We start from the raw sequence: 22,270 nt of genomic DNA, 5'->3' as shown, positions 1-22,270 counted from the left end.
TAACTATAGTACCAGTACCTGTCAGATCTACGTTAATGCCTGCAATGCAACTAATAGTTCATCAGTCTCCCATTGAATATTAATTGAAAAAAGATGTTACTATTCAATATGAAAAAATGATCACACTTCCATTTAGCAATTGGGAGCTAAAAAACTTCACAGTTCACTTTAAATTTCAGAAAAGCTTTCTCTCTAAAGTACATGAAATTAACAAAAAGATCAATATCCCAACAGGTAAACAAAACATAATTCATGAAACTACTCCTACACAAGCAATAGAAATAGAATATTATCTGCACCTGGTTGAAGATAATGCCAAGAAAAGTGACACTACAAAGGATGTCCTAAAATAGCTAGCACTGAAAACTATTCATAATAGATTCTTTAATAAAGAATGACTTAATATTTTTCTTCATTGTTCTATATACACTTTTAACACTTATATAATCACTGATTAACGTTATAACTTTTTTACTGTGTTAAGAAATTACCTGGCTGACTAGTCTCGAACTGATATTCTTCATTGTCGGAAGCCTAGTGAAGGTCCCTTGCTATTCTGGTTTCCTGTTGTGTTGGGGTGTGTTCATGATCGTGTCTAAAAGGGTGTGTGTTTTGAAATTGGGTTGAGTGTTCAGGATGTGCTGGGGGTGTGTTTTTGTATATTTGTAAATTTCATGTTATTCTAGAGTGTCAAGTTTCTGGTTTTTTGGTTGGATGTGTAGTATTTTCATGTCAGTGCCTGTATTAACTGGTACTGTAGTTTTGATTGGAGTTTGTGACGTGTTCTGCATAGGTTGAATTGTTGTGTAGTTTGGTTTCCTTGTAACGTCTTTGAAATGATCTTCCAGTCTGTCCAATGTAGAATTCATTGCAACTATTGCAAGATAGTTTGTATACACCTGTTAAGTTGCATTTATTTGTGTTTCTTGTCTGTGTGTTAAGATGTTTTTGCAGTGCATTCTGTGTTCTGTATGGAATGTTGTATTTTAGTTTCTTGAAAAATGATACAATCTTGCATACTGTGGATTATCTGGTATTGAAGCTGCTGAAGAGAAGCAATATCTTACAAAACCCCATGTCACATTTATCATTACTGATACCAACAGTTAAAAGATTAATCAACTCAAAATATCAAGATATAATATCATATCATTTCCATGAATTTTCAAATAATAACGATAGAAGTGTTTCAATATAACAAATATAATTCCTGAGAGTATCCAAGGAAATGTGCTGTTACATTCTGTCGGTTACTCACCAGGACATGACTGTTTGTAGAAACACCTTAACAAAATTGGAACCGGAATTACTTCTTCACCACTTTGTCCATTGTGCGGTCTTCAGGAAGAAATAGATTAGAATCATCTTCTACAATATCCACCCCTTTCCCCTAGATCCACTGTGTGTGAGAAATATTGGAAAATAAGACAGTTAATGGTTTTATTACCAAAAAACTCTGCATTAGTTAACAATACGGTAACAACAAGTTAACAAACATTAAGCCTACATTTGTTCTTTCAGATTGAGTGTAGGTAGTTTATAAATTTCTTACGTGCTTTTATGCAGACCATAACTGAGCAATATTTATTGTGGAGACAGCAATATTTCAATTACGAACAGTCATTGCAGAAATGGTTACCGTATTTACCCGTGTAATAGACGCACTTTTTTTTTCGATTTTTATAACAAAAAACTCGGATGTGTCCATTACACGGGTAAGTACGGTAATAAAAATTGTTTTCATAATTTGGCATTATATTGATTGTGTTGCAAATAAGACTTGAATCAGAATAGTAGAAACTACAATCATTGGAAGTAACATCTACTATGAATACAGACATAGTGAAGTTACAGTCTTTGTATCAATGGATAAAAAAATGTACATTTTTTCTCTTTTATAGCCTACAATTTGAAGATACCATATTGAAATAAATGTTACGGTAGTTTAAAGAAACAGCTTCAGTCACGTTTTCTCGGCATAAAATCAAAATTCAAATTATATAAAACACTAATTAGGCCAGTCCTTTTATATGAATCAGAAAGCTGGATTTTGGTATTTCTGGAGTTTATGTAAAAAGTTCACTTTCACTGATCCATTCTATGCAACAACAAGAGTAGGAAGACCAGCAACAAGATATGATCTTAAGACTCTCCAAGAAAGCAATTGGAAAAGTAAAGCACAGAACAGGACTAAGTGGAGAAGGTTCATTGGGTAAATCTTAGCCTAAGAATGCTGTTGAACCTAGAAAGAAAAAGAAAAGACAGACATTGGTGTCATTGTATGACTCTTGAATGAATTAGAATTTTTGTATATTGGAATTTTTTATGACACATATTTGTTGTGGAGTTGGAAATAATGAAGTTACAAATATTCATTTTATTACCGGTAACAGTTTTTTTTATTGTATATCTGAATGATATTGAATATTTTGAATATAACTATTAAATGATATTAGTAAGAAATGTTATGATCATTTGGTAGAAATATTTATTTTGGAGATGCAATCAGTGAAGTTACAAACATTAATTGTAAAATGATTAAAATAATTTTTTTCTTTTTAATCTAACAGATATTGAATGTGCTGTATAGGCTGTGACTATTTCATTGGGAATAGTGTATAACAGAACCCTTCTGGAGAAATATTTATTGCGAAGACAAATATATTAATGACAGAACTGATACATAACAAAACTTTGATCATTTCTACTAGGATACCATAAAAAAGCAAACAATTTTAGAACAATGTTCAATACTATGGAAGTCCTAAATCAAACATTATTATTATTATTATTATTATTATTATTGTTATTGTTGTTGTTGTTGTCATTGTTGTTGTTGCTGTTGTTGTGATGGAAAAATGTAATACTGTAGGCCTGTGTGGCCCAGCTGGCGTTTGGCAATAATATGGTCCCTAACACAAAGCCACTGGAAACTGGTACAGTTCTTAGAAGACTTGAATGTTGTGTATAATGGCATTTTCTATATTGTGAAATACATTGGCTTAGTGCGAGAAAAACATTGAACTTGTTTTTAACGTCAGGAAAAAGTTACCTGAATTATTGCAGAAACATGTAAAATTTTAAACTTTTAATTATATTCAACATCTGATAATTCGTTTGCAGTTAGTTCGTGATCTTTTTTTCATTGGGAGTGGAAGCGAAGTAACATTATTATTTCCGTATTTACTCGATTTACACTCTCTCTCTTTCCACTTAGGAAATTTGCGATCAAAAATCAGAAAAAAAAATTAACAATCCTTTAAACAAAAAAAAAGAAAAGAAAAGAAAATATGACTATTTTTGTTAAACTAAAATGTCATGTCATGATAATTTGTAAAGCTTATGTTTCTTGTTTTAAGAGTATATCCCACTGCAGCACTGTATAAAATTATGATGTTACAAAACGTTGTGTATTGTTTCACATTTCGCACTTGATATTGAAGTGAATTTTAGTAATTAAATCTTCCAGAGTAACTTTTACTGGACTTTAAATAGTAATAAAAAATTTTGCGGATAATTCGCGATTTTTTATATTTCGCGGAAGTTCGTGCATTAATTACCGCATATTATCGGAAGTCGACTGTATGTACAAAAGTTGGAAATAACTGAGTGGCTATGCATATTAGCTTTTCTGACTAACTTCACAGAACATCTGAACATTCTTAATTCGAGGCTCTAAGCTAAGAAACAGCCACAGTGCTTATGCGCCACATTGTTTCATTCAGGAAATCTTTAAAGAAGATATTTACAAAAGTGACACGAAATGAAGCTAGAGTGTGAAGATTCTGATTTTTTCTCCATTTGCTGAATATGTAACAGAGATTAAGAAGGAATTTATTACAAAGTGTTCTGATTTTTATGAACTACAAGTTAGATTCTTCTGTTAACAACCCTATGGGAGCATCTCCCACTGATAAGGATCCAGTTCTGCAGATGGAGCTGTGTGACCTATAGGGTGACAGTTTTCTTATATCAATGAGGAAATTGTCAGCCCATTGATTTTTGGAGACTAGTTAACAAGGAACAATATCCAAACTTGAAGTATTTTGCTTCGAAAATACAATCTATGTTTGATAGCACATACGTATGTGAATGTGCATTTTCTACCATGGTTAAAAAAAACTGAGCAGAAGAACAAGTTATGACGAAACTTATTGAATTCGTCACTGCAGCTTGCCATTACACATCTCAGTTTTCAGTGTAACTGGTATTTGATTGTTGTCTTTGTATTCTTTAAATAAAATAAGTATAGAGATCCTTCAAATAACTGTCTTATTTAACCTAAAGAATAATACAAATAAATTACATTAGGTCATTTATTACAACTGAAAAACATGACAAGTGCTTTCGCCAAATTAATGACATCATCAGGTCAAAAGACATAAAATACTGTGAGCATAAAGACAAGAATAATCCATTTTGAATCTTGCATACACCACTTTTAACACTTGAATATAATTAATTGATGAACTAGTGGACTTACTCGTGTTAAATATGTAATATTTGTCAGGCTTACAGCTATTTCAGTGCTTCACGCACCATCATCAGAGCCTACTAGATCGCTGCGTCATCTCGAACTTCTCTGCCTGTTAGGAGGGTGTGTTTTATTGTTGGAAGGTGTTGAAGTGTGGAGTCGAATAGTATGTGTGTACTGAAATTGATCTGTGTGTTGAGGATTTGATCGGGGTGTGTTTTAGTGTGTTTGTATATTTCGTATTGTTCTAGTGTGTTGAGTTTTTGGTTCTTGGGTTGTGTGTGTAGGATTTCCATGTCCGTATTTGTGTTATTGTATGTATGGTTAGTATTGGTTATGTGATCGGCGTATGTAGATGTATTGTGTCCTCTGGTTATAGCTTTAATGTGTTCTTTGTAGCGTGTTAGGAATGATCTGCCTGTCTGTCCTATGTAGAACTTGTCGCAACTATTACATTTGAGTTTGTATACAATAAATAAATACGATCACACAGGTGTATACAACTCAAATGTAATAGTTGCGACAAGTTCTACATAGGACAGACAGGCAGATCATTCCAAACACGCTACAAAGAACACATTAAAGCTATAACCAGAGGACACAATACATCTACATACGCCGATCACATAACCAATACTAACCATACATATAATAACACAAATACGGACATGGAAATCCTACACACACAACCCAAGAACCAAAAACTCAACACACTAGAACAATACGAAATATACAAACACACTAAAACACATCCCGATCAAATCCTCGACACACAGATCAATTTCAGTACACACACAATATTCGACTCCACACTTCAACACCTTCCAACAATAAAACACACCCTCCTAACAGGCAGAAAAGTTCGAGATGACGCAGCGATCTAGTAGGCTCTGATGATGGCGCGTGAAGCACTGAAACAGCTGTAAGCCTGACAAATATTACATATTTAACATGAGTAAGTCCACTAGTTCATCAATTAATTACAAGAATAATATTGCAAAACAGTAAGATAAAATGCATAGTAATTGTAAATATAAAGATGATGGGTTAAAGCATTTTACGTAAAATGACAGTACGAAAATATTGAACTAATAAACACTTATTAGCGTGCAAAAATAGTGATTCAATAATGGTTGTAGTAATTAATAATCGTACGGAGTCCAAAATGTTAAAAATTCCATAAGCATACATTAAATGGAAGACTTGAAGAACATGTTGTATGCAGCTTGGATGCATGAAATAACATAGTTAAATTGGGTGAAGATTTATAGCAGTCATCACGACGCAAAATGAGTAGCATGTTAAAAATCTGTAAGAATCAATAAAAAAGTTTGAATAAATGAAACGGAATGAAAAATATACGGAGCAAAATAAAAAGTTACGCAATAAGTAGGAAAGACTTACGGTAGGCCTATACTAAAGTTGATTCCCGTGGAAGACTGTGATGCTTATAGATACCTATTAATTTGAGAAAAATTCGTTCCGGCACCGGGAATCGAACCCAGGACCTCATACATGAATATATGTATAAATCTGATGCTTGCTAGTCGGTTACGTGATGTTGACTGATACATTGGCATAATTGAAAGAACCACGTCATGCTGTGAGTGGAGGAGGGTACATATTGCAGCAAAAAGAGCTCCTATTGGAGCCATTAATTTGGTGAAAGCGCTTGTCATGTTTTTCAATTGTATAAATGACCTAATGTAATTTATTTGAATTATTCCTTAGGTTAAATAAGACAGTTATTTGAAGGATCTCTATACTTATTTTATTTATACGTTAACTTATCGGATCAATATGTCTCTTAAATTTTGTATTCTTTGACAAAATGTATCACATTTCTTTCCATTTTCTAATAATAAATAACAATTTAAAATTATTATATCCTTCCGGCCAGCAAATTAATTTTTTAAAGTGTCACGTGGCCCTTCAACCAAAGATAGTTGGACCACACTGCTGTAGACTGTGCGTGGAAGTAATTGACAATTCCATAGTTCTTATCGAGGAAAAATTATTTGCGTGAGCTTCCTGCTCTCTTCATTTCTAGATTAGTTAAGTGTCAAGTTTTAGTATTTAGTATACTTGCGGCCAGTGGCCTTGCGAGCCGTAACTCGCTAATCCCTGAAGCACTGAGTCCAGTGCTTCAGGGATTAGCAAGTTACGGCTCGCAAGGCCACCGGCCGCAAGTATACTAAATACTAAAACTTGACGCTTAACTAACTTCTTCAGTCCCGAATTTATATTTGTTTTTAAATTGAAAAAAAATATATATACATAATCATTCTGGGGTTCCAAAAATCCCAAATCATGTCTTCACAGGAAATCAAATTTTGGGGCAATTTTGACTCTTGGTGCCCCAAAATTTTAATTCTAACATATAAATCTGGTATAGAAATGTTGCAAAAGTGATACTCTTCAGTTCTATAAATTTCATTATTCAAAAATTCAAAATTATCCAAGATACTGCAAAAAAAATTAAAATATAATTATGTATAGTATACGCTACAACAGGACTGAGGAGGCTAAGGAAGAAATGAAGAGAGCAGAAAGCTCACGCAAGTAACTTGAAAGCTCCAAAGTATCTAGAGATTGATAGAAATAATAAGAAAAATTATTATCAGGAAGCTGTGCAGTGTTAAAATCCATCTTCACAAAAAGTATTAAGCTTCAGTATTCTGGTCAGAAAATGTGCACTTATTTATAGGTTAGAAATTTTTAAATCTGATGCATGATTGTTGTAGGCCTATTAATAATAAAACTGTTATTTTGCAGGCATTGACCCTAGGATGGGCAACGAAATATAAATGGATCTGTGAGCCTGTAGATTATTCAGATACATATGAAGCGTATGTGGTAAGTTAAAATTCAGCATAATAATATGTAGGGCCTAACCAATATTGGATTAGTTTCATTATAATTGATAGAAAATAATATTACTCCTGTAATTAGCATAGGTGTGGAATATAGGCTGGTAATGTTCAAATACCGGTACATGACACTTTATCCTCGTTGCGCATTTCAATGTTTCACTTTTCTACCACTAGGAATGAAAGGAACATTTTGATGTCTTTCTCTTTTCCACCACCAGAGGCGCAAAAAGAGTACACCAGAGCTAATTTTTTTAGTTGTAATTATTTTGTCTTAGTATAGTGTCGATTTAAGTGTCGAGTAATTTTTACTCCATTTGTATAGTATTTTTGGTCCAGGGAAAATGCTCGTCAAAAATATGACAACTGACAGATGTTTTTGTAAAAGATGAGCATTTCCCTGGATAAAAAATTTTCTTATTTGAGTATGGTGGACGCTTCTTATGCCTTGGTGGAGAATAAAAGTACTCCTCTTGCGTGCATACCAATAACCAATAAATTTCTGAGTGCCTTGTATTCAAACATTGCCTATGGGCTACACTGAAAACGTACACTACTGGTACAATACAATGAATGAAATAACAGAAAGTGATACTGGAACACATGTCAGTTTCGTAAAAATTATTAATAGTAGCCTATACCAGTACGGCACATAACTTGAAAGACAGCAAGCCAGCAAACACTACAAGATTTAAAACACTAGCTAATAATGGAAAAATTGAAGAAGTTTCTAATTACAGTTATTTAAGATACATTTTATTATCTAAACTTGGAAATTAACTTCAAGATAAATTTAAACATAAGTACTATTATGGTACCGGTACACTTAAGTTACGTACAGTAGGCCTATGTGTATTTGAAACATTGAATTGAAGTCACAAAAACGGAATACATTGTTAAAAACACAGCTCAGCTTCTATGGCGATAGCTTTAGCAATATTCAGTTATGGTACCTGCAGAAGAAGCTGTTATACCTGGAGACACTTCGTCAGTAGCGGCTCGCTGTGAAAATAATAGGTGAAGTGCTACTCACATATACAAATACCTCCACAATTTTACTAATACCATAAGTAGTGAATACTATTCGTAGACCATGTAAAGTTTTACTAGTTCTAGAACACATTCAAACAAGAAAATAAATTTATTTCAATACTCACTCTATTTCTTGTACGCTAACTCAATCCTCCTGTCTTTTAAAGCTGCAAATCTGTCTATGATGTCTTCATAAAATGTCTGAGCTTCACTCAGGGTGGACAGTACATCTCTATGAAGAGATATGGTGGCTAATGTTGAAAGTCTGTTCTGCGATGTTGCATTCCGAGTGAAAGTTTTCAGTCTTTTCAAACAAGAAAAGCTTCTTTCGATGGAAGAACTTGTGGAAGGAATGGTGAGAATCAAACAGAATAACTTATATGTCTCTTCAAAAATGCCTTTAGCTTTCTCAAGCAGTTGCACTATTTGCTCAGATGTAAGATTTCTGTAAGATTCATCAGCATAGAAGAGGCGAAGTTCTTGCCTTAATCGTTGAGATTTACAAAATATTTGTGGATAACACTCCTGTAAACTTTCTAATCCATCGCAAGGGAGGTCTCTAGCGTACTTTTCAAATTTTGTTGCATCAGCAAGGCTGAGAAATCTTAATCTATTGCAGTCTTGAAATCTCAGACGCATTTCCATTAAAATGGTGTCCAATATTTCATAATATATTATTAGATAGCTGCGAAAAAGCTCCTCTTCTGTTGCTGTACATCCTCGACGCAAATTTATGTCAGTTAAACTTTTGCTTTTTTCAAATAAAGCAGAAAAATGCTGTTCATTTCTTTGATTATTGATCAGGTCACACGTAAGTTTTATCTTTGCAGCACAATAAACAATGTCCAAGGATTTCTTCTGAAGTACGTCAAACAAAATGTCAGTATATCCAAAAATATCATTGAACATAACTGCCAGCAATGTAAATTCAAAATTGTTCATTTCATTTAAGAAACCATTACAGAGCCTAACCGATTTAGTATCGGCGTCTTCGCTGTTCAGAATTGATTCAAATGCGCTTTTTAGTTTGTTCCAATCTCCAATTATGACATTAAGAAGTTTGGAATTAGACGACCAACGGGTATCAGTAAGACTTGGTACTCGTCTAGCACCAGTAAGTTCAATCATATGGGTTCGTTTTGCAGAGTGATGGAAGAAAGACGGAATGCCACTAAGACTTGCAAAAAATATTCGGCATTTCGAGATCTTATTACAACTTTGCTGCAGAACTAGATTAAGACGATGGGCCATACAATGTACAAAAACTGCTTGAGGCACCTTGTCTTTAACTCTCCTTTGGAGTCCATTTAATTGTCCGGACATGACACTTGCCCCATCATAGCACTGAGCAATTAATTTCTTTTCAGAGCATAATTCCTTTAAAATGTTGTCTAACAAATCAAATAAATTTGCAGCAGACCTATCAGCACTTACAACATAAAACCCTAAAAACCGTTCAACTACTGTTCCTTCCGAACCTACAAATCGTACAATGATAGAACACTATGACTTTTGACGTATATCTGTCGTATCGTCAACTTCAACAGAAAAGAAACTTGCATTGCTAATTTCATGTTTTATATGATCTTGTAAATATTCTGAAATACAACCTAAAATTTCATTTTGAATGGTTTTTGAATTGCCACTAAATATGTTTTTAATTTTATCATAATGACACTGATTTTCCACGAAGTTTCTGAAATTAGTAGTGACAATAATTCCTTAAAATTCCCACGATTTGTCGAAGAAACACTCTCGTCGTGTCCTCTGAACGCAAGCTCCTGTTTACTCAAATATAACACCGCCTTAATCACTATTCTCAGTAACTGTCTGTTTAATCGCACATTTTCATTGAATTTAGTAATACACAGTCTCGCATTTTCTTTCAATGCATCAGCAATACTGTTCCTATTCCTTTCAAAAGTTCTTAACTTTAATTTACATTTTAAATGTTCTCCCAAATCTTCATGTTTGTGCAATGACCGCGTTATATTTTGGAAATCCCCAAATCCCTGTCTGTTCCATGCATTATGTTTTGTACTGAACAGCAAACAAGGCCGACAGAATAACTTCTGCAAATATTTGCTACTACACAACCACGTAAACTCTGAAAACCAAGAATTCTTGAATGTTATTTTGTATGACTTCTCTATTTTCTTAACACATTTTAAGAAACAAAAATCAAGTGGAACTGTGGGTCGTCCAGAAGTTAAAAGATCTTTCTTATCCTCGTCTTTCCATCTAGAAAACGGCGTTTCTAATAAATTACAAACTATGTCATTTTCCGGATACATAATGGACTACACATTTCACACACGCTTATAAACATTTTCTGTATAAGTACCGTATCTATTTGTATAAAAAAGCACTGTAGGATTATATACACACACTGACACTAATATACACTAATCACCACTATAACCACACTAAATAATAAGATATTAATACACACTCTTTAAGAACACATGTACAAAAAACTACGTGCGTTAAACTTCCGAATACAAGAGCTGGAACAAAACTGGGATGAGACAAAAGAATACACGCCACTACATCCACTATAACCGCTGTTCGAGAACAACTTTCCAACTTTGCGAATGTAGGGGGTGTATTCCTGAAAAAATAACATAGAGCGAGCTAATTTACCGTTGCAAGGGTGGCTGCATGGACAAAAGAAATGAGAATACTTTTCTCAAGGCAGGTAGTACTGCAAAATTGTCCTTTAACAGCAGCCTAAGGCCTTGGAGATTAGCTTCAACCCTTGTCGCTTATAAGTACCGTTAGACCTACAAACTGGTTACTTATACAACGACCCTCAACCACCTCTCTTTAAATGAAAGACTCAGAAATGCACTTCACAGGCAGACTGTTAGTTCAGTGTGTGACGTCACGTTACCATGGAAACCAAGTGTCGAATGAGAATGGGAACCCAAATAGTTTCACCTACGAATATACCCTACAGAATTGTAAGCTGCAATAAACACCGCACCACTCCATGCTCGTAAGAGTTGCCATTTTTTTTACCAGCCACGGGTACAGCTACTGTTTATACAACTAAACGCTGTTCATATAAACTGAAAAAAATATTTTAGAAATATGGTAGCGGTAGTAATTAAAATTAATTATTAGTACCAGATAAAATTAAACGTTACATACAAATAGGGGAAGTGGTACTTCACCTACTTCACCTGAATAGCCGCCCCTGCACTTCGTTTATTTTCAAGGTTATGGTATGTGGTGGAATTTTTGTTTTCGCAGTTGACCACTCTAATTTCATCATTCAGCTGTTCTGTGAATGATTTACTTTTTGTTGAAGCAATCTGGAGAGATTTTATTTAAAAAATCTGTTTTTTAACCTAAAAAGTAAATAATTGTCAATTAATGAATTATTTCTAATTGATCCTGTAGATACACGATTACAAAATTATATCTATATTTTTAACCCCCGTTATTCTAGCTACGAATGCATGTGGTTATTGGCTTGTTTTCGGTACCTCAGTCTTGAAAACTTGCTGAGATATATTTTACTGATTCCTGATGTACCTAGGGACGGTGTACATGGGGACAACTGTCTTCTGGTGGACCTCATTAGATTTTAAAAATTTTTATAAATAAGTTACTCTTATGATGAGTAATCAAAAACAGTATTTAGTAATGACTTTTATGGGGTTTCAGCTTTAGTGGAAATGCCATGTAGCAAATTAAAAGTCAAGAGACAAACCCCGACAAAGCTAAATTATTCTCCTTCCAGGAAAAGAATAACTCATAATCCTAAAAAAAGGAAAGGCAAGCACTTTAACAGATACACTAGCGAAAACCGAAATAGAAGAAAGAAAAAGAAAGTTGAGTGAGAAGAGAAATGCGATGAATAAAGTTCAAAAACGGAAGAAGTTGAAGTCACAAGTTCTGTTTCCAGAAGATAATTCAGAAGAGACTGCAGATGAGCCGAGGAATGTGTTAGTTCTAATGATAATGATGATGAAGATGCCATTGAAACTGTAAATTTCACTGCTCGAGCGAATTTAGAGGAAATAAAAGGTGTGGTTAGCATTTGTGATGTGTTCTTCATATGTGGAGGCGTTTTGTAATTTTGTTATGGCTGTGATGTGTTCTTTGTATCGTATTTGAAATGATCTGCCTGTCTGTCCTATGTAGAAGTTGTTGAAAATGTTACATTTGAGTTTGTATGCTCCTGTGTGGTTGTATTTGTTTGTTTGTGTTGTTTGTGTGTTGAGATGTTTTCGTAGAGTATTATTTGTTCTGTATCCGATGTTGTAATTTAATTTCTTGAATGAGGTTGCAATCTTGTGTGTGTGTTTGTTTTCGTATGTTAGTGTGATGTATTTTTTGCGCTTGTGTTGTATTCATATGTTTTTTGTGATTATGTTTTGTCTTACGTATTATGTTGTCTATTATGTTAGGGTTGTATCCGTTTTCTTGTGCTATGTATTTGTGTTTAGCTCTTCTTTGTAATCATGTTTGTTCATTGGTATGTTGAGTAGTCTGTGTACCATTGTTCGGAATGCAGCTTGTTTGTGTCGTGTTGGGTGGTTGGATGTGTTGTGTATGTGTATTGTTGTTGTTGTTGTTGTTGCTGTTGTTGCTGTTGTTGTTGTTGTTGTTGTTGTTGTGGTGGTGGTGGTGGTGGTGGTGGTTTTTCTGTATACTTTGAATGTGTGTTTGTTGTTTACTTTTGTTATTGTGATGTCTAGAAAATTTATGGATTTGTTGTTTTCAATTTCTGATGTGTAGTGTAGCTTTGAGTGCATTTTGTTTATGTGGTGATGTAGGTTTTGGATCTGTCTTTTGTTTCCTTTGTATAGTATTAGTATGTCATCTACGTATATGTGCCAGTACCAGTATATGATGTTGTCTGCGTGTTTATTGTTGTCTTTGTTTAGTATGTATGTTTGTTCTATGTAGTGTAAGAATATTTCTGCTAGTATATTTTTGGTTAGACAAATTTTTATTACTCTTCAGTGTAATAAAATTAATGGATTAAGTACAGATGATACTACTCCACCCCAATTTATTATATTGTGACAGCGACGTGAGATTCGAACTCACGACCAGCGTCCCGCAAGAAAGCAGATCGCGCGGGGACGGCGCGCGGCGGAGAGAAGTAAGGGGAAAGGGCCTACGCGGCGAGAGAGTGGAGAGAGAGTGCGCGCGCATCTGGTGCTGGTAGAGAGGAGAGGGCTCTGGATTTTTCTGGAGTGCCATCTCTAGAGACGCGTGGAACTTTCGAGGCTACGTCGCTGTGGTTATAAATTATGGACGCGAAGGAACGACAGAGAGAGTTTTCAGTTATTCAGTCAGTGAGTAAGCCAGAGCAAGCAAGCCAGACTTGTGTGCCGGAGTTCGACTCGAGTGTGCGTCCGCAACTGTATCAGCATCCGAAGGCCTGAGTTCGAGTGCAGTGGACCGCAGTTGGAGGAACCTGAGTTCGAGTGCAGTGGACTGCAGTTGGAGGGACCTGAGTTCGAGTGCAGTGGACCGCAGTTGGAGGGACCTGAGTTCGAGTGCAGTGGACCGCAGTTGGAGGGACCTGAGTTCGAGTGCAGTGGACCGCAGTTGGAGGGACCTGAGTTCGAGTACAGTGGACTGTCTCTGAAGGTCTGTGGTTCGAGATACTGTGAACTCGAGTGACTGAGCTAGAAGAACTGTGAACTGGTAGTTCTGATTTGTAAATAGTGCTTTGTAAATATTAGTTAAGATTAACAGTTCAATGTTGTTCGTACTAGTCCAAGTAAATTGTTATTGTCGTCGGTGGAGTGCTATAACGAATACTGTGTTGAGTGAAAATCCAATTGTTGACGAGAGCGTTTAAGGCGAATTGCAGAAAGGAATTATTGTTGTGGCGAATAAATTACATTGTTGTTACTAATAAAATTCACAATATCATATTGTATTAATGATTGTACTAAAGCTAAAAATATTATTCTCAATGCCACCTTAGTGATAAAATTTCGAAGAGTTATGAATTTATAAATTGTTTTTCTTATACTTGTACTACACATAAAATCAATTTTTTATCCCAATGTAAATGCTTATCTGTAATAATTCCTAAATAATTATGTTGTTGTTTTCTAATACCAGGTGTTTGGCAATAAAGTCATTTAATCTAAATAAATATATTTAAGTTGTTAATTTAACAAGTTAAAAAATGTCATTAGTGTTGTGCATGTGTTAAAAGTATGTAAAACAAGAATGAATAAACATTTTATATTATTTACTTACTTACTGGCTTTTAAGGAACCCGGAGGTTCACTGCCGCCCTCACATAAGCCCGCCATTGATCCCTATCCTGAGCAAGATTAATCCAGTCTCTATCATCTATTTACTCAATTGAATTATTTTGTAACACTTTGCCTTAATTGGAACTTTTTAATGAGGGAATTTGTATCAATAATTATTACATGTTTGTGAGAATTAATGATGGAAAAAACTGCTAATCTCTTTACATATGTTATATTAGCTAATAAAGCTGTCTAATAATTAAGAAAAATTTAGTAGTAATAGTAAATGTTACATTATTCTCAGAATGTGTATTTAAAAAAAAAAAAACATTCATCATTGTTCAGTTTGTATAAAATTGTCTTTCAGTATAAGTTTATTTCTTTAGAGTAAACTTTACATGGATTTAATATGTAGGCTACATGATTTTATTTATTTTTTTGCAGGTTTTGAGAGCAGTGCATTCCTATTTTCTACTAAAAATGTTTGATCTCTTAGATACCGTAAGTAAACTTTTCTCTTTTGATATTTTCTGTATAAATTTGTTACCGGTACTGCTTTAATTTTGTAATAATAGTTAAAAATCTGCACCATTCCTTGTATATATTGTACCTGTTTACAAATGCTCAAGTGTAGTTGCACAAGAAACACATGCATCATACACAGATACTCACAGGCATCCATGTATTTATTGCTGTTAGCATCACTTTCTAGTAATATTTTATCTTTTTAGTGCAGAATTTCCAATCTCAAGCATTCCCAGTATTTACTGGCCGTTTCCTGGTCTTTTCCTAGCCCTTTGTCCAGTGTAATAGGACACTCACTTCCACCATGAAGTATGCATACAGAGACTATTCTTAAATCTGTGCTTAAACTACATGATTGAGAGAGTAATTAAATGCTATAACATTTTTTAATCTCATCTTAAAATACAATGAAATTATGTCTATTTTCTTATAGACAAGCTTCAATAAATTTTATTTTCATTTTATAACACTTAATATTTAAGTATAATAAGTATAAAAATTTAAAGCTTTAAAAAACTTTCAAATATGAATTTGCATGTACCAGTACATATGTATACATAAAAATACTGTCACTGAATTCGAAAGAATGAGCGAAGGTAGATTAGGAACAATTTACGGTATTTTATTTTGACTTCTCAAATTTATTGATGTTACAAGTAGTAGTAGTAGTAGTAGTAGTAGTAGTAGGTTATTTTACGACACTTTATCAACAGCTTAGGTTATTTAGCGTCTGAATGAGGTGAAGGTGATGATGCCGGTGAAATGAGTCCGGGGTCCAACACCGAAAGATACCCAGCATTTGCTCATATCGGGTTGAGGGAAAACCCAGGAAAAAACCTCAACCAGGTAACTTGCCCCGACTGGGAATCGAACCCGGGCCACCTGGTTTCCCGGCCAGACGCGCTAACCGTTACTCCACAGGTGTGGACTTGATGTTATGAGTTCAATGATTCTAAAGAGGAATTTGGAGATTTCACTTTCTCTTGGAAATCCCAGGATGTTGGGTTCTTCAAGTGTTTCCTGGAAAACATCTCTATTGTCTCATAATAATGTCTAAGAAGCCCGTTCAATGGTACCAGTAGTTATAGAAGCAATAACAGAGTTGAGAGAATGGGGCAAGATATGGAAAAACATAAAGATTTTTATAAATTATGAAAATGTTAACAAAACATTAGGTGAAGAAAATAAAGTAGGCGCACTCTATGGTTATCTAGCATTGGTGGAATTAGTGATAGCGAGATGGTATTTGGCGAGATGAATCAGAGAATTCGCCATGTTATAAATCTGAAATTCGCATCATGATTGGGGAAGATCTCAGAAAAATTCCAACCAGATAATAAACCCAAGTAAGATTCAAACCCATGCCTGAATGCAGCCTTGGAGCATTGCTGCCTCTTGTAGAATTCTAAAGTATGCCAGTTGCTGTGATGATGATGACGATGATGATGATGATGATGATGTATTTATTCACACGGCAAATGGGTAAATACCCAGAGTGACAGTGGTAACTAATTACACTCAAAATGACAATTAATAATAACTTACAATTAATAATAATAATAATAATAACAATAGTATAATAATATTAACAAGGAGCATCCTAAATTAAATGAAGCACAATCACTTAAAATAACATTTAAAATAAATTAGATTTGTATTTTAACCCTAAGTTCGAACTTAAACCCACGAGTGTATTTGATTGATATGTTCATACATGCACAAGTACCTTTCAGCACTACACTCATTTTGCTCTCAACTCACTCACTGCACCAGAACTTACGACACATTTCACTGCCACTATCCTGATTTCACTAACATTTCAAAAACATTTCACTGTTCAAATACTTTGCACTACCACTATAAACTATAAAACTTCACTGACACAAACACACTTCACTGACACAACACACTTCTTCACTGATACAACACTTCAAATAACAAAACATCAATTACACCCTTATTATTCCATAGAATCGTATATACTATATTAATCTCAAAATCGCTAGCGTATACCCTATTACAAGCTATTTTAACATTATAACTCACGCCCTTTCACTGTAAATCAGTCTCTTTTCTCTGCCACTATAGCTCTCAGAATTTGCTTGAAGCTCACTGCAGTTTCACTACAACACACTGTACACCCAATATAAATCACTGGAGATTCACTATGTTCCTCTGCTTACTTACTATACTTGTGAAACAACAAAATAATGTGCATAATATACTACCGTCTATTAGTAAAGTCCTTAAGCTACTTTTAAATACATTTTTGGTTATTGGTTAAGGCTTTAGTAAGTCTGCAGGTAGAGAATTCCAGTCCCTGATAGTACGATTCAGAAAAGAAAATTTTCCAGTGTCTGTCCTCTGTCTTCTTTCCTTCAATTTATGGGAGTCGTCATTCCTTGAAGAGTAATTTGGCGACTGCAACCTATTTTTTATTCTCTCCGGTGGTGGTGAAGAAGAAGAAGGGACAAATGTGGAAACTCTACAAGAAAGAGTAAAATAATCTTGTTAGAAACATCATGTCTCCATTATGTCTCCTCATTAAGTAACCTTATGTCTCCATTGCAGATGCTTCCAAAGAGAACAAAGTGCACTATATGCTTTCCTATACAGGGCTGGCCATAAGTCACCGTTCCCATAGATATTTCTTACTTACTTACCTAATCTAATGAATCTGTGTGAACTCCATCATTGTCTGTGCAGAGTTGGATACGTCTCCAGGTTCTTTGTGACATTTTACATATGTAATGTCTGCAAAGGCAGCTGTCACAGCATCTTTCAGTTCGTTGTTTGATATTGTCTAGCCGCCACTTTTTCTTTTATATACTCCCACAGGTCGTTGTCTGGTGTTGTCAAGTCGGGACTTCGTGGAGGCCGTGGTAATGTGCTGGTAATCTGTTTAATGGATTCAACAACTGCAGCATATGTGTCGAGTCTGACGACTTGTCAGACGCTGCCAGTAATGAACACTCGCTTTTCCCAAGCTAACAATGTTGCTTTACTTGGAGTGGCCTTCCAAATATCCTTTCAAACTGTGTCATAATTTGTTGCATTGTCTGCCCCGTATGCTGCCTTTCATGGACTCAAACACTCGCAATCAACTACTCTTCAAGCGAATAATGACATCTTGCTCACAATTCCACTATTGTTATTGAACTATTACTGTCACTGCTACCAAATTTTTTGGCCATTGTTATCAAATATCTTTCAGGTTGTCACATTCTTTTGTCACCAGGTTTAGTAATTAGTAATTTTACAGTACATTACATTGTATATATCTAAGGGTACAGTGACTTATGGCCCAACCTATACAGTGGAAGGAAAATATGTTCTTTTTAGAGAGTTATTATAGAATGTAGATTAACAATTGTTTGTCGTTTGAAAGAGAAATTGACATTGATATTTTGTTGTTACAGATATTTTTTGTGCTGCGCAAGAAGGACCGCCAGATTTCGTTCTTGCACATATATCACCACGGAGGAGTGTTTTTTGGTTCATGGGTTATAACAAAATTTTTACCAGGTACCAGTATATCCATCTGAAAGTTTTTATTAAATTGTAGGCTAGCACTAGAACATTTTTATGTTACAGCTTTTAAAACTTACACAAGTCGAAACAATTATATTATAGTAGGCAGCAGCATATGCGGAATTTTGTCAAGAAGGAGTCATTACTAAAATTGTTTACAATTTACATTATCGGTATTTTAAATTTTGTATATTATTATTATTATTATTATTATTATTATTATTATTATTATTATTATTATTATTATTATTATTAAAAATATGAACTATCAAATGCACAAAACGTTAAACAAACATTTCACAATAAAATCAGAACTCAAACTGATGAACAGGTGAATACCTCTCTTAAAATGAGTTTAAAATCGACAGTACGCAATATTTAACATTTGCACTGCTGAAATACTGAAACAATTGTCTTTAGAGACAATTAATATTAGGTACCCTCCACAAAACTGGCTTCATTTATACACCGACGGATCCTTGATCTCCAGAGAACAAGGTGCAGGTGTTACGTGCTGTCTCTTCTCACTTTATAGATCACTTGGATATGGAACAACAAGTTTTGATGGTGAAATCATTGCAATAAGTGAATGTCTCAGGAATCTTCTATGCCACATCAATAAATTTAGGAATGCAGTTATATTGTCAGACTCCAAAGCAGCTATTTTATCAGTAGTCTCTAAACACACACCTTCATCTCAAACAGCAGAAATAACTAAAATGCTTTCTCAATTAATATCACTTAATAAAAGAATTGTATTCCAATGGATACCAGTGGCGAAGCTACATTCATGCAACTGGGTATTCTAAAGTTCAAACCTTATATTTTTTTGTAGATAAATTCCAGTCGGCGTGTTTTTCGCTCTGCAAAGATGTCAATGATGCGTTCTTTGAAGATGTCGTCCCTGGAAAGACTGTTTAACAAACCCTTCTCAATAGCCAGAGTACTCAAATTGCTCAGTATAGAATCTGACATGGAGTTCCTTAAAAATGTCTTAACTCTCTTCAGTGCACTCATACTTCGTTCACTCGACACAGTAGATACAGGGAAGGTGAGAATCAGTCTTATGAGGCGCACTGTTTCTTGATGGATAGGCCATTGTTCAAAAAATAGTTCAGCAACAAACCTGCAGGCAAATGCTTTGTTTGGTCAGAATAAACTTTCGTTAGTTCATTTTGAAGCTGTTCACTGTCAAAGTATGCATACTTTTTTTACCAATGCACTCACCTTAAGTGACGGAAACACTGATCTATAAGTAGGGAACTGTTTTTCATCGAGTAATTCAACAAAATTAAAGTTTTTAAGATCTTCAAATCTCGATTCCATCTGTATCACTATGGTGTCAATTATCTCAAAAGTTAGGACTTATAGTGTCATAAATTATCCTGATCCTGCCTGAGTGCTTTGGCATCTTTGATGCACTCCTCAACAGTTTCCTGATTTCTAAAAGATTTTACATTTGTTACAGTAAGTTTTACTTCATAATTGCAAATGCTGATATTTGATGTACACTTTATTTGCAACACAATGTATAAGTGGTCAATGTAAACAAATAATTTTTTTCCGCAGTTGCGAGCATCGTTAAATAAACCATAATTTAATTTTCTACGGGGAAGATAACTATATACATAGAAGTCAAAATGATAAGAGGATAGATAGGGTGGAGATCATAGTAATAACAAATTACAATGAAAGCAGTAGTGATGGTGTAGTGGCAAAATTTTCTAACAATAACAATAAACGCACAAATCAAGATTTTCAGGTATAACTCCCTGTAAAGTTGATTTGAATAATTTCGAGGGAAAAATTGTTCCGGAGCCGGGTATCGAATCCGGGACCTTTGGTTTAACGTACCAACGCTCTACCACTGAGCTACTCGGGAACTCTAACCGACACAAATCCAATTTTTCCCTCTATATCCACAGACCTCAAAGTGGGCTGACAACCGTCAAGCAACCAACTTCGAGTGCACACTAACTCCGTGTGACTTAAATTGTGGTTTTCTGTTGACGAACAGTGACGTGTATTATGCAAATCAAGATTTTCAGGTATAACTCCCAAAGGTCCCGGGTTCGATACCCGGCTCCGGAACAATTTTTCCCTCGAAATTATTCAAATCAACTTTACAGGGAGTTATACCTGAAAATCTTGATTTGCATAATACACGTCACTGTTCGTCAACAGAAAATCACAATTTAAGTCACACGGAGTTAGTGTGCACTCGAAGTTGGTTGCTTGACGGTTGTCAGCCCACTTTGAGGTCTGTGGATATAGAGGGAAAAATTGGATCAGTGTCGGTTAGAGTTCCCGAGTAGCTCAGTGGTAGAGCGTTGGTACGTTAAACCAAAGGTCCCGGGTTCGATACCCGGCTCCGGAACAATTTTTCCCTCGAAATTATTCAATAAACGCACAGTCTGTAATGTTTTATTAGATTTAGTTTTCTTAACTTATCGGCATTATAGGTCTATTTACACGAGTTCTGAGTGTACTTCTACTGTCACGGCGTTTGGCAGGATGGTATCTGTAGGGGGCTGCAGCTGGTTGGGAGACATACAAGTTGGATAGTGACTCGCTTCTTTGCTTAACATTTAAAATTTCAGGGGCCATAAAGATCTGCGATACTTTTTTTAATACCATAATTTCTCACACGCTGACAGACTGCAGCGTTGCCAACCGTGGCCGAATTCAGCTAAACGTAGCTTTTAGCAGAATGGTCGTAGTCGAACGGCAAAGTGTAGCCGAATGAGATTCGATCGAATGACAATTTGTGAATACTCAATTTTATGTGTAAACACGTTCTTCTATCAAATGTTATTTTCTCACACTCTAATAGCCATAAGAAGTTTCTCGCTTCCTCAAAAAAATTACGAAAACATAACAGAAAATTTAAGGTAGGACTGAATTCCGGACACTGCGACCATTATTTATGGCAAGGAAAGCTTTATTATTTTCAGTTTCCTTTTCCTATTATGTGAATTGCGCCCATTGTTTAACGGTCAATTCCTGGATTCGTGAATTCACCGACACCTGACAGGGTCTTTATTGGGAGTCGTCTATGCAACAAAAATGAACTGGCCCTAAATTAATGAATGACATATCCAACACATCCGCCTTCCAACATTGTAACTATAGCATAGGTCATGGATTCTGTTTCTGAATGTGTGTGGCTTCATTTTTGTAGTTGTAGCTGAACTTTGGGCCATTTGTAGCAGACTCGCTAGTATTGAGGTTGGTGATGCTGAATGACACGTTTTTCTTTTTTTTTTTTCGTGACCCTTTCTATTACCTTTTTCTTTTCTCTTTTTCTGTTTTTCAGCTTTCTTAAACTAGTACGTACACAACACCATGCCCAAGGCGGGACTCGAACCCACAACCTTTCGGACCAAGCGATAGAGACATGCCGTGGCCCTACCGCTTGAGCCATCCAGGTCGGCAACTTGTTCAGAGTCTAGGCTCTTCACAGAGCTGTCTAGCATTAGTGACGTATGCAAGCACTCCGGTTGGCGCATGCGCATATGTTTTCTCTATCTGCTGTAGCGAGCCTGGTTTGAAATAGTATCAGTGAGAAGCCACAATGTAGTCATGCGCTGGTTCAGCGCCGA

The 22,270-nt window shown here is 35.1% G+C and overlaps 1 protein-coding gene across 1 annotated transcript in view; it reads left to right on the top strand.

Annotated features, from left to right (window-relative positions):
• Positions 1-22,270, top strand: part of LOC138710591 (very long chain fatty acid elongase 7-like) — a 45,261-nt gene that overhangs the window by 11,181 nt on the left and 11,810 nt on the right. Inside the window, exons 4-6 of the mRNA XM_069841585.1 lie at positions 7,250-7,330; positions 15,057-15,113; positions 18,557-18,662. Of these exons, the coding sequence (XP_069697686.1) occupies positions 7,250-7,330; positions 15,057-15,113; positions 18,557-18,662 (244 nt within the window). The remainder of the gene's footprint in view (positions 1-7,249; positions 7,331-15,056; positions 15,114-18,556; positions 18,663-22,270) is intronic.

Source organism: Periplaneta americana, chromosome 12, assembly GCF_040183065.1.
Source record: "Periplaneta americana isolate PAMFEO1 chromosome 12, P.americana_PAMFEO1_priV1, whole genome shotgun sequence".
NCBI lineage: Eukaryota > Metazoa > Arthropoda > Insecta > Blattodea > Blattidae > Periplaneta > Periplaneta americana.
The sequence above is the reverse complement of the archived record's forward strand: the minus strand, read 5'-3'. Positions and strand labels throughout refer to the sequence as shown.